We start from the raw sequence: 19,352 nt of genomic DNA, 5'->3' as shown, positions 1-19,352 counted from the left end.
CAGGCCAGACTATCTTTCCAGTGGATACAAATGGAATGCAAAGGTAGGTAGACGCTTCCGTAGATAAAGTTGGGTGGAGCATTGAGGATTTGCAGGTTGGCAAGAGCAAGTTGGGTACCCAGGGGTTACTGAAAGGGAAGTGAAGGGATGGGTGAGATGAGAAGGTAGAGAGTATTCAACGTTTCAGATAAGCACCCACAATTTCTAATCTAAAGTGAAACCTATCATTTTCAAGTTTGTCTTTCAATAGTTCAAGGCAAAAGCTGGTTAATGACAGGGGCCCAGTCCTCAGATACTTCATTGCATAACATTCAGTAAAAATACACATGGGAATACTCCAGGCAATGGTTTTCTTCACCTCCATGACTTACCTATCTCTACAGCTTTGAGGGCTGGATGGAGTGAAAGGAGGGAGTCTGTTCAAATGTGACTGTTTAAGAGTTGCATTGTATGCATCTAAAATTTCTGTTCCCTTTACACCTTGGATTTAACATGTTCTTAAGCTGCCATCTTAGTAATTTTTTTGCCCAGGGCCTGTACTACCTACTAGTACAATCAAGGAGGCCAGGCTGTCCTTCCCTCCACAACCGTGATTGAAGTGTTTTAGCACATACGCTGAAAGCTGCCTCAGAGAGGAAATGGGCTTCTGTAGATGGGCTTCTGGTTAATGTTAAATCATTAACCAGATTACATGATGATGTTCATGCAGACATGACTGGTAGTTATTATAAGGTTTATCCTTTATTATCAACAACAGCAAACAGTTTTTTCTGAGTTAAATAGCAATGGGATTAAATAACATTGATTATAATGTTAATTATACATAAGTCTTCTAAGTCATACATGTGACAGCACCAAAGACTTTCCTTTTGGGCAGTTAAAAGGCCTTAACAGAACCATGCATCTGAGTCACCTGAGTAACATTAGGACATCCGCTGAAATTATTATATAGTGTACTTTGTTTTCCTGATTTAAGACAAATAGGGAATGCTGTAGGTCCTTCTCCCTTTGATTAAGTTTCAGGTCCAAATTCCAAATTGAACATTATGCTAAAAATTATGTGTATAACCATGGGAATAGATGATCTTGTATGCAATTTGCGAGCTCTGCTTGGTGTCACCACTTGTCCTAAGATGGCCATACCTATAAAGTTGTTAAAGAACTTGGGCCCAACATTTTCAAATTTGGATACCCAAAGTTGGGTTTGTAAAATACACCTTTTTTGGAATTAGGTGCCCAACTTTAGGCATCCAAGTTTGAAAATGTTGGGCACAAGTTCTTTAACATCAGTCTTGGCCCAGTTTCTTTTAACTCCTCCCGTGACCTGGAACACACATTGTGCATATGTGTGGCTAGGTGCATGTGTTGATGTGTAGCCCATTCTGTGGTTTCATTGCCGCCATGTGAAAACCAGTCGCTCTACTTTTTAAAGAATGTGTCTGGATGGGGAGAAGCAATGGCTTGCAAAGGAGTTAAGTTGACAGGATGATCAAATGGGACAAATGCAGCTCTTTATTTATAAAGTAAAATGAAATAAATATTCCCATGACTTAGCCATAACAAATCACAGCATATTCCATAGCCACAAGCTGCTGTTCATTCTGGAAGGGTCAGTTTTATTAAGTATGATATGAATAGATTAAAAAGCACTTTATCTACTGAGTTCCTTGCTGAAATTTCCTATAACAGCTTCCTGCCAACTAATAGACAGCCATGCATGTTCTCCACCAAATATATAGGTAAATGAAATTCCCAAACAGAATTACATGCAATACCACAGGAGAGCTAAGAATATCTAAATGTATTCCAGTCATAGCAGAGGCACATTTAATAAACCCTTGTTATTTCTTAGTGTTTTAGTACTTTTGCTCCTTTTGTTATCCTATTGTAACATGGATATAGCATTTAAACGTACACCTGGACTAGATAAGGCCCAAGTAGAAAAAAAAAATTGTATTTACAATAAGCTTGAGATCTCTGGACAGATAGCTATGATTACGGTGAGGGATTACCATATAATGAAGTGACATAATGACTTTTGGTCAAATCCAAATAACCCAACCTCCCTCTTTAAATTTAGTAAGGCTTATGTAGTCAAACCACAATTGTCTTCACCCTTCACCATTGCAAATAGTTTGCTTTTTGAGTTAATATTTGCTGTTTGCCTGACTCCACTTTCTGGTTGCAGACAAGGACTAGAGTTACTTCATGTTAACATCTAGGCTATAAGCAAGGTCACTGTTGAATATTATACACAGAATACGCGAGCTGCGAGGATGGGATGACAGGGCTGGCAGAGTAATTGAAAATTCTCTCTCCATTTTACTCTCTCTCTTTCTCCTCTAAGGAGCCATCTTGGAGTGTGAGGATATTGGGGAGCCACAATCTCATAAAGCTAAGTTGGGCAGAACCAAGAGGCTAGGAATGCCCAAACAAGGGATAGGATGAGCCACCTGTTAGAAGCAGGTGAGGTTAGTCACATTTTAAAACTACAGAATAAAAAAGAAGTAATGAATCTTTCTCTAGCTTCTCAGTGAAAGCCCATGTAGAGCACTGACACGGTGATGTCTCCCAAAGCGTCTGCCTAATGAAAAGAAAATGACTGACAGGTCACACAATGCCATAGTAAGTAGGGAATGAAAAGAACTTGTCATTGCCTCTGAAGAGGGACAAACCAGACTTCTTTTCTTGTCAGAGTTCTCTCCGTGTTGTAAATTGGTGAAATGCAGTGTCAGCCATTCAACTTTGTGTGCGCTGTCCTTTCAATTATCCAAAAGCAGCCTTAGATTTGCACCATTGAGCTGTGTAGAAAAGAATTGAAAGAGGAAGGGATGAAAAAACTTCAGTTCAGTATTTGCCTGGTCTGTGTAAATACTGGGCCAAATTCTGGCCCTTAGTTAAACCAAAGGTAGGTACCCCATTTATATCAGTCGTAGAATCATAGATGGTAGAGAGAGAAATGATCTACTGGATCATCCACTCTATCTCCATGCCAGTGCAGGCTGTAATTAACCATGGAGTTGAAAATGTGTGTCTGTCTGTCTTAGTATTTTCCAGTGAATGCGTCTGATGAAGTGAGCTGTAGCTCACGAAAGCTTATGCTCAAATAAATCTGTTAGTCTCTAAGGTGCCACAAGTACTCCTTTTCTTTTTGTCTGTCTTAGGGTTCCCTAAAGCATCTATCACTATAATGTCAAAGCACTATAATGGAGGGGAAAATTTGTCAAATTGTCAGCGAATGGACCTCAGCACTTATGCTATGAGGTCCATACTTATAACACTGTTGTTAAGAATTGAACTAAGACTAACTTTTCAATTTTGGATGCCAGAGCTAGATTCACATCTTTGGCTGAAAGAGTATGTTACCAGTACCTCGCAAGTTGGATTAAGAAACACAAAATATAAGATGCATCGCCTGGTGTGCTGACAGTTATGGATAAGAAAACGCTTTCAGATTATCAGTTTTACATAGAAAGAGATTTTGAGCCAGATTCTCATCTTTGGTCTCCCTTTCATGATCACAGATTCTACCATGTAGGTTTCTCACATGTGTCTAATCATGCTGCAGCACGGATAGATTCTGAAAGAGAGACCATTTAGTCCCTCCAAAGAGTCGTGGAGGGCCTGTTGACTGGTATACTAAGGCCTGAGGCCAGATGTGTGATGAAACCCCAGACCTTCTGTAATTCAGTCTTGTATTTTGTGATTCTAGCTTGTTTAGCCTTCAAGAAGGATTCTTTTGAGTGAGGTGTGAGCAGTACTCTTTGGACGACATTGGGTGCTCATATTCTTTGTTTATATGAATTTGTTTTTATTAAACGCCCTTATATTACAGCAGTGTCCATCGGGTTACTCTAGAGTAGAGCAGAAGCTTGCAGTGTGCCGTAAGAAAAGGTGGCACCAGATTTTATATTTCCCTAAAGGTAGAAGAAGTTTCATATTAAACGAATCATTTTTAGACAGAGTATGAAGAACCGGCAGCTCTTAGAATCCTTGAAGATCTTATGAAATAATTTGGAGTTAATCCTTTTTTTAACAAAATTATTTCACGTAAGAGAGGAAAAAAATCCATTTTCAGTAGAAAAAGATGTGCTTGTCAAACCCAAGCAATGATTTTCCAGTTGCTGGCTTTTTTAGTTGTGCAGCCTTCTAATATTTCTGCCTGAATTCTTTCACGACAGAAGCAAATGAAAATTACACCGTGGTTTTTAGGTCTCTGTTCCCTGATTTTTGCTTGTCATGTCATGAACTTCTTCGAAGCAATGAAATGGCAGCCATCTCCCTGAGAGCTCCAGACAGATATCTAAAGTTGTCTTGTTAACAGCTTGTCAGAAACCTACATTTCAGTCTCACTGAGTTTACATCATGCAAAAAAAAAAAAAAAATAAGTTGCTGGAAATTATGATTTTTACAGGTTCTGACATTTTTCTAAAGAACTGAAATGCTCAAGGCTGCTCTCTCCCTTAACAGGCTGTGGTGTTTTGGGTAATAATATTCTGCGTTGCAGCAATTGAACATCAGAGCAACATTCAGTTTCTTCCCTTTAACATGTTCTTTGAATTATTTAAGGTATTTTGATGTAGGCTAGAATTTTTAACAAAGTCCTCCAGCTTTTATCCTAAAAAATCAAAAAGGTTGAGGTTTTTTTCCCTTTCCCCCCTCCTCTTCTCCCCTCTTTCTTAGCTCTCTTCCCCCCCCCCCTTTTAATAGATCCTAGCATGGATCATCAGGGGACTGTCTTTTATGTAGTACAGCGTGAAATGACTAAGTGTCAGGGTCTTCCTTGATTAATTTATGAATGCTAAGGAAAAGGAAAGGGGGGGAAAAAAACAGTCCATGAGGGATTGACCCTAAGATGCAGCAGATCAACTTGATTTTTGAAATTAAAAGGGACTTAAACAGTATTTTAGCATTGGTTCCTTGACCCAGAGAGGTAAGGAAGCTTGCACTGTCTGAGGGGGTCACACCACATGAGAGGAATGCATCTTTCAGGATGGGTAATAGAGTGGAGGAGGTGCTGAGCATTTTTAGAGTTAAATCTGAGGCAGATTGGTGGATTAATGTGCTCTGCCTCCAAGGTACAATGTTCACCCACCCCCCTCCTTCTCTCCTCTCAGCTTGCAAATGACAGCTGTTGGTCACTTAACAAAATGTCCTCTTGATTGCTGCTTCACAACAGGGCCCCCCTCAGACCAAACAGCAGACAGACCATATGATGCATCATTGCCCCTCAAAATTAGTTATAGTGCTCAGGGCTATCCTTGGCTGCCACTACTAATACACTTGTGCTGTTCTCCTCCCCCCCCCCACCCCCCACCACCACTTCCCCCCTACATGCACATAGACAAAGGCTCAGCATATACATTTGTAGTGCTCATAAACTCCCTTTCCCCTAGCCAAATGCGGAGGAGAGAAGGGGGAAAAATTGCTGCCCTGAGGCTCAATCTGTTTCTTACAGCTCTACCCTAGCACTCAGAAGCCTAAGCTGGTCTAGCCATAGGGCGATCCTGACTCATTTCATCAAACTGTCAAGGAGCCAGTGGACCTAAGAGGACTCATTCCTGCCTGGGGCAAGTTCAAGTCAACATTTGATTTCCTTCTTCTTTCCACCCCCGCTCCTTTCTCTTGGCCGTCTCTGTGCTGTGGATCTAAACTTCCCCCCTAGCTGCAGCAGCTCATGCTTTCTTGCCAGCAGGAAGGGCTTATGGGACTTTATAAAGAAGGACACAGTGGCAAAATTGCTGCAATAAATCAGTGGCCCTCTGACACTTGGCGGTAGCTTAATGTTTTGGCACTTTGTTTCGCGTGTATGCCTCAAGTCCCATTAGCAGGCTTTTCTGTCAGCTTGGCTCATGATAAAACTTCTTCTTCCTATCATCTTAAGCAAGCCCCTGCAGACTTGAATCTGATGCCAGACTTAATAGGAAACAACACCCCTGCACACACATTCACAACCATTGCCATAAGCACCTCCCTGCAGCTCTGGAGAATTAATTTGTGGGGTGAGAAGAAGGGAACAAGGGGGGAGGAGTCTTTAAAAATATGGAAAAAGAAAAGGAGTACTTGTGGCACCTTAGAGACGAACAAATTTATTTGAGCATAAGCTTTCATGAGCTACAGCTCACTTTATCGTTACAGTGTGTATGGTAACACCCATTGTTTCATTTTCTCTATGTATATAAATCTCCCCGCTGTATTTTCCACTGAATGCATCCAATGAAGTGAGCTGTAGCTCATGAAAGCTTATGCTCAAATAAATTTGTTCGTCTCTAAGGTGCTACAAGTTCTCCTTTTCTTTTGCAGATACAGACTAACACGGCTGCTACTCTGAAACCTAAAAATATGTAGTATTTTATTTTGCTTTTAAACAATGCAAGGTTTTGAGCCTGATGTTTCCAGCAAGCTGGCCATTAAAGGGAAATGAGATGATAATATATGGTTGGAAATAATAACCACAAAATATTGTGACCATCTTTTGGTACTGTATGAGTGGGTGTGTGAGCTATGTACAAGTGGGTGTAGAAAAAATTACTATTGTACTGGTTGTGCTGTGCGAATCAGGAGTATCAGGACTGTGCTCTATTTGTTTTAAGGCAGAGACGCATCCATACATCGTCCTAGGGATAATGTTTCCCTCTCTTTCCTGGGTGTCTGGCTGGTGAGTCTTGCCCATATGCTCAGGGTTTAGTTTAGCTGATCGCCATATTTCAGGTCGGGAAGGAATTTTCCTCCAGGGCAGATTGGCAGAGGCCCTAGGGGTTTTTCACCTTCCTCTGCAGCGTAGGGCATGGGTCACTTGCTGGAGGATTCTCTGCACCTTGAAGTCTTTAAACCACAGGCCAAATATTAAACTGGAGTGTTTCACCACTGAAGTAACTCCTTGTCCGTCTTTAAATCACTGACATATCCAACTTTGGTGTGCTCACCGCATGGAAGAAGGCAAGGACACATGTGGTCTGGGTTTTAACCAGGCCGCAACTTTATTAGTCAAATTACATCCAAGGGTCCCGTCAGGGGGCAGTTCAGACCAGTCACTCGCACCCCATTAAGCTTTTGACAATTCTTTGGCTGCTCCCACCACAGTGGAAGCCAGTCACCATGCTAGGAGGTTCTCTGGGTGCCTCTACCTGTCTGCTAACAATCATCCCCTTTATGAAGGTTGAGGCGAGAGGGGACCTTGACCCCCACCCTGCAAGCGCTGCCATCAGTCACTCCGCAACCCTGGGATAATGTCCCGGCCCCTGTTTCACATTTGCCCCAGGGGGCTAGACATGTTTCCCCCATCTCATAAGAAGATGCTCTCGGGATTCCTACTGTGTTACCCTTTTTTTAAGCCTAAATCAGCAAATTTGTGCACTGGGCACCTGCCACAAGGAGCTGCCAGCATCAGTTTGGCTGTCTCCACTTGGAAACAGGAAGTGGCTCTGAGTACAGGGCTCCCTTTAGAGCTCCGAATCTCATGCCAAGTCCCGCGAGACTCCCAGTATTCCCTGGAAGTCCTGTTGAGGCTGGAAATCTTGCAAGAACCCAGCCCACCTTGTCCTTTTATGCCCTCTCCCATCACAGGAGCCGCCATATTCACCTCTTGCTGGGCTCATAGCTCCAGCCAACCCTAACTCCAGGTCTTGAACTGTGAGGCAGGAAGCATAGGGGACGGCATATTGAAACTATTCCCTGCTTGAAATCACAAACACTCGCACAACAGCCACAGAAGACAAGGGCTGTGAGCCTGCACTCTCTAGAGTAGTCTTGTCTCTGATTGCTCAGACATGAGGCAAGATAGTGGGGGCAGATAATAGTGTGTAGGGAATTCTGGGATTACATGTGTGGAAGGTAGAAAACCACCACTTTTACCCTCCAAAGCAACCTCTGCCTCATCCTGAATCTGATCTTGCACCATAGCAGTTGATGAGATTGTGATCAAGTCCTCTTTCCATGTTGATTTAACAGCTGGTTTTGCAATCTCTTCAATGCACTAACTGCAATCCATTTTGACAGGTTTCAGAGTAGCAGCCGTGTTAGTCTGTATTCACAAAAAGAAATTGTTTGCCTCTCTGCTCCATACCTTACTAGAAAGTTCACTTCAACCTCATTTAGGGCAGGAGGATGGGAAGCATATATGGCCTCTGTGTGGCAGATTGAGCCAGTTCCACTGTGTTTTTCTTTTTCGTTAACTTTCCCTGACTGGAACCTTGTGTTGGAGGAAACTGTTTACAAACTCTGGGGCAATTAGGGTCTGCTTTGCAAACATTCTTGGTGGAATTAAGAGGCAATTGGCAAAATTCAGCAAACAATCCTTTTACAAGCCTGTATGAACATAGTACAATGGGCTGTTTACAGTTTGCTTATAGACCAGGAGTGTTAACAGGCCTCTAGGAATATCCAGGTAATTGAAGCTTTTGTCTTTCAATGAGCCCCCATAGCTGTCAACAGTTGCCATTCTTTACATTTCTTTAACTTTGTATTTTGACAAGGGCTTTTGTCCCATTGACAACAGCTGCGTGGGAGGTAAAACTGTGGAGAGCTGCTGCTTCTTTTTTTTTTTTTTTAATTCCTCTGCAGTTGACATTCCTTAGACAAAGTTTGTGTGGAAACTGGTTGTGTGACTTACACCATCTTAGTTTGCTAGTTCTTTTGAGAGTACCTCTGGAACCCCTCCCATCATCCCAGAACAGCCTTTTCTCCATAGGTCCCTGAGAATCTTGTGGGTCAACTTGAAGTTTTTCCTATTACTTAATTATTCATTTAAACCTCCTCTCAACACAAAACATGAGTCTTTCTCTTTTGACCCAAGGCCTTTCTTTTATCATGGGGAGGGGGGCATAAGGATACTGAAGTGTGTTACCACAGAAACTAAACTGATCTATTGAAATCTACTTTTTTGGGAGGGTGGGGCAGGAAGAGATGACATTGGTTTTGTTTTTCATGTATTTCCCCAGGCGGAATTGCTTTTGTTGTAGTTGCTTCTTTCTTTGTGTCACTCTTGCACATTCAGCAGCCTGAGAGTTCCTGTTTCTTTATGTGTACATGAATGTAAGTTTCTTTAAATTGTTTAAGAAAAACCCCATACACTTAATAAATATTGTAGCTTGGCTTTTCACTGGAGCTGGCCATTGATTTCCTTTGAGAATGGGTGGGAGGTGGAGGAAAATCTATTTGGGCTTGTTGCACACCCTCCATTTTCCAGAGCTTGAGCTTGTTTTTACACTCTCCATTTTCCAGGTCATTCTATATTGATCAGTAGTCCAAATCATACACTGATAATTATAATTATTTCTTGCACGCTGTAGCATTCTTTTAGCTCTATTAGCAGGTTTGATTCAAAGGTTAACATACATAGAGCGCGCTGGGCTTGTTTCTTTGTAGAATCACAGAGATTGGAGCCCAGTTCCTGCAAAGACTAAGAACGTGTGTACATTTGCTGACTTGAATAGTTGCAGTGAAGTCAGTGGATCTACTCAGATGAGTAAAGCTTATGTACGTTAAATCTATGCAGGATTGGAAGAGATTGGAAAAGAAATCTAGCCTCTCTTATCTGGTCCATAAGATAAACGAGGTAGTTGTTGCTTGCTGTCCAAAATAGTCCATTTAAAGGCAACATCTTGCATTTGGATTCATGCGGATGGAGCCAAATTTGCAAACTGCTCTTCACCCACGTGGTGCTTCGCTGGCTTTTTCAATTGCAGGATTGAAGCCTCGGTGTTTAAACTAAGGAAAATGTAAATTAAAATGAAATGAAAATCTTTGCTTTCCTTTTCGTTTTTAAACAATTAATTATGGTGTATTTTCAGATTCTGAATTGAAAAACTTATCCTCAGATATCAGATGTTTGTTTCATTTGTATGTCAGTTTATAAAATTTAGAGTGCAGTTTTGATGGTTCACTTGCTTTTTACAGCTTTCACTTATCTATGTCAGGCAAAGTTGTGTATCACACAGAGCAAAATTAGGTATCAAAATAGGGCAGTTCTGCACCTTTTAGTAATGCAAGCCATCTGTAATGGATTTTTATACTCATTATGGTTGTGTGAGTCTACCAGATCTATATTAAGCAAGCAAGTTTCCCGTAGAGCTTTTTTCCCTTAAAGCACAGGTAAGATTGTTTTTAGTTTTCTACAGTGCCTTTTTCATTTTTTTCCAAATTATACACTACTCAGCTGTAAATAGAGAGACAACCGTGAATCTTCAAAAGCCACTAATACTTATAACCTCCTAGAAATCACATTAGATTTGGATAATAATGGATATTTACATTCCAAAATTATTTTTTAAAAAAATCTGCTTTCAAAAACATTTGAACTAAACTACCATGTTTAGAGAGGCTAACATTTATGTTGCAAATCTATGAAATATCTTGGCATGACTAATAGGCAAAAATATATCAACTTTAAAGACATTTTTAAGAATTATTTTAAAATGAAATAATACTTTTCTGGGCTTGGTTAATTAGAATTTATATCAAGTGGTACAACTGGGTTCTTTTGAATAAGTCTCAGCAAGAATTTCTGTTAATGCTTGTGAGATACAGAATTCTCAAACAAGAAGTGGAAATTACTTGATTAGTTTGTATGTATAATTTTTAAATTACATTTAGAGCTGTTACAAGGTGGTCGGTTGGCAGCCTGGAAAGTCCCACATTTATAGAACCAGTACAATATAGGATATCAACAGTGCAACCTCCCCCCCACTACCTCTCAGATTTACTTCAAATTTGTTTCAAGTTGGTTACTGTTTGGGCCCTATTTAAAGAGGGAAATTTTCTAAAAAAATTCCCTCCATCGCTTGCCCCAATTAATCCACACTAGGGGTAGATTCAGCGTATATGAGTAGAAACCTCCAGCTGTAGCCACCACTTTAGCCACTGAGTCATTTATCTATCACTTGGGGTCTTTAAATCAAGACTGGGAGTCTCTCTAAAAGATATGCCGTAGTTCAACCACAAGTTATTGGTCTAGATGCAGGAAACATTAGGTAAAATTCTCTGGCCTGTGTTATGCAGGAGGTCAGACTATATGGTCAAAATAGTCTCTTCTGTCTTTGAAACCGATTAATCTACTAATCCCATCTCAGTGCAAGTCTAAGTGACACAGCAGTCAAAATGATAGCCACAGTGTTGTGTAGACACCGCCTTCAGTGTGAAAAGATAATTAAGTCTTTTTGGTTCATTCAATCTATAGCTTGTGTACACCTAAAACACAGTTGAGCCACTGCAGCAGCACCACTGTAGTGCTTCAGTGTAGACACTACCTACACCGATGGGAGGAGTTCTTCCATCAGCGTAGGTAATCCACTTCCCTGAGAGGCAGTAGCTAGGTCGATGGAAGACTTCTTCCATTAGTCTAGCTCTGTCTATACAGGGACTTAAGTGGGCTTACCTACCTCGCTCAGGGACATGGATTTTTTGCACCCCTGACCGATGTAGTTAAACCGACCTAATTTTCTAGTGTAGACCAGGCCAGAGAGACCACAAGAAGTAGAATCAACTGGATGGTGGTTTGGGGCCATGGACCATGGACCACTATAGGAACTGGACTAAAGTAATCTGTTTCATATTGAGCTCCAAACAGCTGTTAGATGATACTGGCTTTTGGTCACTACTGACTTAGGCTGGATTTCGACCACACAGTTGGAGATGAAAAGCTCCCAATCCCCTAAATCATCCAGTCTCCCTAAATAGTGTATTTATAGAGACCATAATTAGCTTACTGCTCTGACTCTATCTCCCTTTTCTTTTTCTCTTAGGCTTTTCGATTGATGCTTTGTCAGTACTGTGTTGAGCCAAGTTCAGGTTCAGGCAGGTGCCTACACACACTGTGCTGCCAATGCACTTTAATCACGAGGTGCGGTGCCCCTTCGGTCTTAGGCCTGGGCCTCACCAGAACAGAAAACAGCACAGCTTTGTTGTGAGGGTCTTTCTGAGGTCAGCAAACATCCACTGGGGCTAGGGACTAGGATGAGAGTCTCTAACAAAGTGGTTTTGTCTTTTGACCGTCAAACATGATGTGGAAACCCCCGGTCTCCAGAAGTGACACTAACCCCTTCTATTTATTTGTTTATTTCATGAAACTTAGCAACATAAGTTGAAAAGTAGGGCATGTGTGAAATTATTTGCTAAGGACCAGTCTGTATAAAGTTGGGGGGAGGGATAGCTCAGTGGTTTGAGCATTGGCCTGCTAAACCCAGGGTTGTGAGTTCAATCCTTGAGGGGGCCATTTAGGGATTTGGGGCAAAAATTGGGGATTGGTCCTGCTTTGAGCAGGGGTTTGGACTAGATGACCTCCTGAGGTCCCTTCCAATCCTGATATTCTGTGATTCCTTAGTGAAGTTTTAAATATGCTGAAAAGTAGGGGGCAACAGCATCTTTGAAGGTTCTGTCACTGAGAATTTAGGTTTCAGTCTAGCAAAACATTTAACCATGTACTTAATGTGTAGCACAAGAGCTGTCCAATAGGCATTGGCTTCCAGTGGTTTCTGAAGATTACCCTGACAGTGGTAATGATTTGATAAGCTGATGTTTGAAGATGTGCAAAATACAAATGTAGTGCAGCCTACCTTGTGACATTTGGTTCTATAAGCACAGCTCTTGAAGGGAACAGGGTTGCATATCTCTGAGTCTGCTGCAGTTTTTGGATTGTTTCTTTCCAGAATTTCAGTTTAGGCACGCATGGCTATCGCAGCATCACAGGAATTTTACATCCTTCTTTCTTGCAGTATTTTCCATAGATTCATAGATTCCAAGGCCAGAAGGGATTATATAGTCTGACCTCCTGTATAACACAGGCCATAGAACTTCCCAAACATAATTCTAGAGCATATATTTTAGAGAAAATCCAATTTGATTTAAAAATGCTCAGTGATAGAAAATCCACTACGACCATTGGTAAATTGTTTCAGTGGTTAATTACTCTCACTGTTGAAAATGTACACCTTATTTCCAGTCTAAATTTGTCTAGTTTTGACTTCGTCATTGGACCAAGTTGTAACTTTTTCTGCTAAATTGAAGAGCCCATTATTAAATATTTGCTACTTTATACAAGTGCACTCCTTTTATAAGAATTACATTTGTCCTGGATGATTTGATTCTTATAAGCAGCTGATTCTTACAAGCGGCTTATTTTAGTTAGTTTAGGAATGATTTTGTTCCAGTGGTTTTGATCACTATACGTGGTTGATTCTAATATCAGTGATTCTTGTAAATGGAGTGCACAGTATAACACATGGAACAAATGTATTTAGCTCTTTGCAGTTAACTGAATGACTGAACCTTAAGGGCACCTGAAAGTTTAACAAAGTTTGTGTGTTGTGACTTTCCTTCTTTTCTTTCTTTTAAAAAGCGAAACGTAGCTCAGAAGTGAAAACAGAGTTGCATAAACCTATGGTGGGCTGTGAGGGGAGACCCAGGTTGTTGCCATGGGATCCTATTTAGCTCGGTAGCCCCATCTCCTATTGAATTGCTTATATTTTTATACTTTAAAATAGGCTCGCCGCTCTTCTACATTTGCACAGAAGGTTCAGGTGCTGAAGCATTCAGCTGGCTAAGGCTATTCTACCTGTAGCACCACATTACCTATAGAAAGAAAAGGAGTACTTGTGGCACCTTAGAGACTGACCAATTACCTATAGAGTGTTCTCAGCTTAACCTAACCACTGACCATTGCTCCTGATAGATGGATAAGTCTCGCTATAGCAGCGTCATTAAAGAGAGATCAAATCAGTAGTAACCAAGATTACCAACTTTTTTGCTTTGAATTCTTGTTTCTTCAGAACTGTGAGAGACACGAGTGCACGGATGCACATGCTGGTGTAAAACTGTGGCATTTGTCAGTGAAAGGAGGCTGAAAATCAGAAGAGGGTGTTACAGTTTGAAGAAGGGACGGGTCATGCCACTTTTTAAAGACTTTTGAAACATCTGAAAAGTGTTTGTTGAAATAACAGCCAAAAAATTATTGACCACCCTGCCCCCCATCCATGATCCACATACATTTTTAGGTGGGAATATTATTACTGCAGAAAGTTAGGTGAGAATAAGCTTTAGATTGGAAACCTGTGGCAATCTTAACTATAGAATCATGACCGACGAATGCCAAGTTTATTGTGTGTTTTGTACGTATCAAAGAATACAGAGTCATAGGGTCCTTGGGGATGGCCACTTCATATGCCAAAAGAAAGGAGAGATTGTATAATTTCTAAGGCAAACCACAGAAAGGCAAGGGTGTCACAGCATAACTGCATTATGTTTCACAACGTTTCAATTAAGCTAACTTATTATACAGTAAGGAACAATCCTCCTTCTCTCGAGATTAGAAGATGGGGACTAGATGACCTAAGAAAAGGTTTCCTTTTCTTACTTCGGTAATACAGATGTGCAGATTTCGCACGTCCAGTTTCCATACTTGTGGTGCATGGTCTCAGCTTGTTGAGCCCCAATAAAGCAGTTCACAACATGGATACCCATCCTAACCTCCATTTGCAAATGTGCGCTGCAGTGTCCACGCACGGTGAACTAAAATTCCAGTGGAATCCAGAAGCCCCACAACAGCTAGACGTTTCCACTCTGTGTGGATTTATTTCTATCTTGCAAATGTAAATCCTTCTGACCTGTGGCCAATGAAATCCATACACCCCTAAAGATTCAGAGTTCAAGTTATCTTGCCATCGGTTGTGCAATGAAAATGAAATGTTCCCTTTTCAGAAACAATAAAAGAGTTTGCTCTGAAACTCTTTAAATAAACACTTTTCGAGTTGGGTTTGCAATCTGATTTTAAGCTAAACTATTCAAAATAATTTATTTTAAATATTTTCAATTACCATTATGGGTACCACTAATCTGCTTTAGAAACTGTTGCCACCTTCACAGTTTCCTCATTAAATGACAAAGTGCTTATCAAGCTAGGGGCATCCACAGCTGTGTCTATACTTTTCCAGAGTTTTGGATGAAAAGAGGCCAAGATTTGTATTGAAATATCCATGAGACATCCAGTGGTTGTTGCAACACATAGCTGATTGTCTCATTTAATTAAAGCCGACTTTGTGTGTGAACATCTAATTCAACTACTAGCACATTGTATTTTTATTTAAAAAAAAGAGAAATCTGCTGCTACTTTGCATATTTTATTTATGTTGGCAATGTAAAATGCATACAATGAAAGTGTACACGCTGTTCATTGAAATATCTATTAATCAGCCACCTGAAAGATTGTAGATGATGATGCAGGAGTTTCATTTATATACAGATATTTCATGAAGCCTTTTCTCTCTCTCTTTCTCTAATCTGCAGTGTGACAGCGAGAGTGATATTGACGATAAGGTAAGACTGAATTCCCTTTTTCCATATGCTTCACCAGCTTGAAATTCCCCTATGAGAAAAATAAAAATGAATCTAACAGTAACATAATATTTTCTTTTAGCCTTCATGTCAAATTTAGAAATATCAGTAACTTGTATCCGCTTCACAAGATGATAGTCTCAGCCTTTGCCCTAAGCTTAGACATGCAGCCAAGCTTTCTGTTGCTAACACGATACCCCTTCTTGATTAATGTGCCAGGGTTTAGTAGGATGCAAGTCACTGTGTTGGCACTATTTTTTGTTTTGGAGAAAGACTTCCCTGATAACTCCTCAAGAGCCAATATTTTATTTATAACAACCTTTGAACATGTCAGTTTTATAATGGGTTTAGAAGATGGACAACTGGTACTGCACTGTCTATGAGGATAGGTAACTGTCAGGGAGTATTTTGTCATGTTGCATGCATATTTATCACGCAGCAGTGATTTTTCTGACCTTTTTGTTTGATATGGATGTTAGACAGTGGGAGGTTATAGCAATATGTTTTGGTATATGTATAGGGACTTCTTGTTTCATCCCATTGACCTCCATTCTTGTGCTTGAGCATCACCTTTGCAATGAAAACAGACAACCCCTAGTGGAAGCAGCAGCTGCTACATGCTTTTGAACATCAAGCATTTAAAGTCTTCAGTGTCCCCATAGCCATCTGTTTTAGCAGATATTAGTCTCAGGTTAAATCTTCGTCAAACCTTTGTTTTTCCAGTCCCTTATATCCATGCATGAGAACCAACAACATGCACAGATTCCACTGAATCAGCGTTACAAATGTAAAGGCTGAGTTCTGAAATTCCTTATCCTGTTTGGCAGCACAATTGCCTGTAACCATAGGAAGAAGTGAATTCAAGATGCTGCATTGAAAGCTAATGCTAACTAAGTTTTATGAGGGTGGGTTGGTTGTTTTTTGGCATGGGTTTAAAACCAGGAAAATGTATGCTGTCCTTCATTTTTTCATTGTCTTCTTTTAAAAGTCCACTCAAATATCTAATTTTCCCTGAATGAGACAACAGATACATTTTGGCAAAAAGTCTTAAACAAAGAGGAATATTTTAATCATGGCTCTTGAATGAAACAAACAGTGGACATTTTGTTTTTGCAGCATATATTTCTATGGCTGTCTGCCGCATAAAGATAAATAATAACAGAGGGTGATTTTTGGCAGAGAAACAGGTTGAATTTACTCCCCCAAAGCTTGGGTACCATAGGGTTAAAACATTTCTTACACTGCGCAATCAGAGAAAGTAAAAGCAGTCATTTAGAAAACAGTTTAAAAGATCTGCCAGTCAAACCTCAGATGAAGTTGTAAGTGACATGTAGTTTTATTATACAGCTATGCTATTAATGATTATCTAAATTACACTGGTAGACCCAGCTACCAGCATTACATCTGAGACTGACATTTGTTAGATTAGGTTTGACTTCACCTTGTAGTGAAGAAATTGAAATCTGAGCAACATTGATTAGCTTTCAGAATGTGGGATCTGAGGTTACCTTTAGAGGAAGCGGCATTGTGTTTGGCTGGTAACTTACTGTCCTTTACAGCAAATGAAAGACCATTCTAGCATTCCATACCATTATTATAGCATTTCATATATATCTGTAATTGGACCATCCAGTCTCATACATGTTCCAACTACCCCCTCCTTTTAGTAAATCCTGCCTAATCAAAGTACTTTCTGTACCAAAAAGGGAGAGAGAGCAATTGTCTTTTTTTATATCTCTTCTCTGATCTGTAAAGACATGAGGCAAGACATCAGTTTCATTAAGTAGGTCTCTGGCATTAAGTAAGGTTGCCTTTTGTGTCCGCAAAGACATGTGCACGTAGCACCAAACTATAAGCACCATTATGGCTGAAGCGGAGGGATTTCAGTCTTTCCAATGGGCCTTATAGTGCAAATGCCCTTCATGTGGAATTCCCACTAAATTCATGGAGCACATGGAGAATCAGGCTCTGTTTACATTTGATATTATACCTAAGGGGACAACTGTTGGTTATAGATCTTAATCCTGCCCTGGCTGATACAACAAGGAGCTATCAAAATGCTGGCCTGAGTGGCCTCAACAAAGAATTCTTTATGGTAGCCTGAGAGATTACACTGGGGAGTATTTCTACTCCTCAGAACATTAGCAAAGTGTGCCCTCTAATAACATTTCCTGCCCTTTGCAGCCAGTTGTAGGGCTAGACATATGCTCTAGCCCACACACCACACTCTCTAAGGGATAAGATGTATGGACTCTGCACCTTTCTTAGCATTTTAAAGTGCTACAGAGAGATCCCATCTTGCTGCTTGCTCAGCAAGAAGCTCTCTGTGCCATCTTTATAGATAATAATACACACATACCCTTTGAGCACTAATTAAATGCAGGGCAGCATTTATTAATAAAATACTTTGCACTTACATAGCATTTTTCATTTGTAGATCTCACATCACTTCACTAAGGTGGGTTAGCAGCAGCCGCAATCCCATTTTATGGGTGGGGAAATGGGAGAGGGGAGAAATTGTCCACAATTACACAGAGTCAGTGGCATCAGCTGGGAATAAAACTCAAGTCTTCCGACTCCCAGTTCCATATCCTATCCACTGCAAGCTACTTATCCCTTATTTATTTAGCCCATAGATATATAGGTTGTTAGAGCTCCCAACATTTTAAAAATGCATACGTTAGAGCAACATTTGTAATTTTTCTTCCCTGTACTAGTAGCTATAAGCAGACCCTTCGTAGTTTTTACTTTTATGCAGTCACATCCAGTACTCTAGAGGGCAGTGGCATAGGGTAATCAAGTTTGAGCTCAGTTAATTATAAAGAAGATGAACCAGAACTGAAGAGTGATATTTATAGTTGCATGAGGTGCAGTCTGATGGCAGATTGTGACAGTGCTTCCAAATGATGACTCTGCTGTTTTTAAAAGCACAGAGACTTCAGGTAGGTATACTAATGAAGCCAGGAATTAATGCACCCCTTCCACTTTCTGAGGGAGAGTGCTGCGAATTTCCACCAACTGTTGCCTCAAGTTTCTGTTTCACCACAGAACTCTCCAGGGAAGCGAACAGGGAAATACTTTCTCGCACCCACTTTCCATGATTTCTAAGAACTGTTTTTTGTTTTTTTTTAAATGAAACAATAAACTGAGCTTTTCTACCACTGAGACAAACTAAGAGCTCTGCAAACCATGCATTCCCAATGTCGGTAACATGAATCCCATTACTTCTGCCTTATGTTCATTGAAGGGCATGGATTTGGACTCTGCCGTTGTTAGGAGAATTACAGGGTAGTTTTTTGGTAGCTGTGAAGAGTATGTCACCTTTTTTTTTTTGGTGATGGGGAAAGAGGAGGGGAGTTCGTCTGGTAACGGTATTACACTATGCTCCAAACTATGCAGTAGCTGCTATGTGAGGCTCATGGTCCATAAACATTGTTACAGAAAATATATACTCCTTTAATAGCAACAACAGCATTAACAGATAGCAATTACCCTTCATTTTCAGGAACTATAAAGTCTCCATTAATTCAAGATTTATGTAGTTATAGCATTTAACACAGGAATAACACCACAGAGAATTGGTTTATACACATGTAATGAGAGAGCTTATGGCATACTTTAGTGAACATTAACATAATAGAGTAATATAAACCATCAACAGTTCCACTTATTGTCTCTTACCTGCTTTAGCAACACTATGAAAAGTGGCTAGCAGCTTGGTAATGTGCTCTGTTAAATGGCGTTCTGCAGAAAGCCAAAAGTCAAGTTGCATAAAACAAGGGAATGAGTAAGCTCTGCTCATTACACCAAAATGTTGTTCCGATTTTTTTTTTAATAACAGTGTTCAGGACCATGTTTTTTGTTTTTTTTTTAAAAAAGCCTCTTTCTTTCTTTCTAAGTAATTCAGCGTTCATGTTCTTTCATTCTTGGGCTTCTGTCTGCTGTGTGTGAAATTATGGGTTGTCAGTTTAATTGTATGGACCCTGGGTATAAGCAAGCTCTCCAAATCAAGGGTTAGATATCAGGCA

The 19,352-nt window shown here is 40.3% G+C and overlaps 1 protein-coding gene across 7 annotated transcripts in view; it reads left to right on the top strand.

The window, feature by feature from the left end:
* Window positions 1–19,352, top strand: part of FBRSL1 (fibrosin like 1) — a 740,088-nt gene that overhangs the window by 506,178 nt on the left and 214,558 nt on the right. For all 7 annotated transcript variants that reach the window (XM_074972522.1, XM_074972528.1, XM_074972526.1 and 4 more), the window contains exon 5: window positions 15,277–15,306. In XM_074972522.1, coding sequence (XP_074828623.1) covers window positions 15,277–15,306 — 30 coding nt within the window. The remainder of the gene's footprint in view (window positions 1–15,276; window positions 15,307–19,352) is intronic.

This window comes from Natator depressus, chromosome 15 (genome assembly GCF_965152275.1).
Source record: "Natator depressus isolate rNatDep1 chromosome 15, rNatDep2.hap1, whole genome shotgun sequence".
NCBI lineage: Eukaryota > Metazoa > Chordata > Testudines > Cheloniidae > Natator > Natator depressus.
Note: the sequence above shows the minus strand (reverse complement) of the source record. Positions and strands in the feature narration are given on the sequence as shown.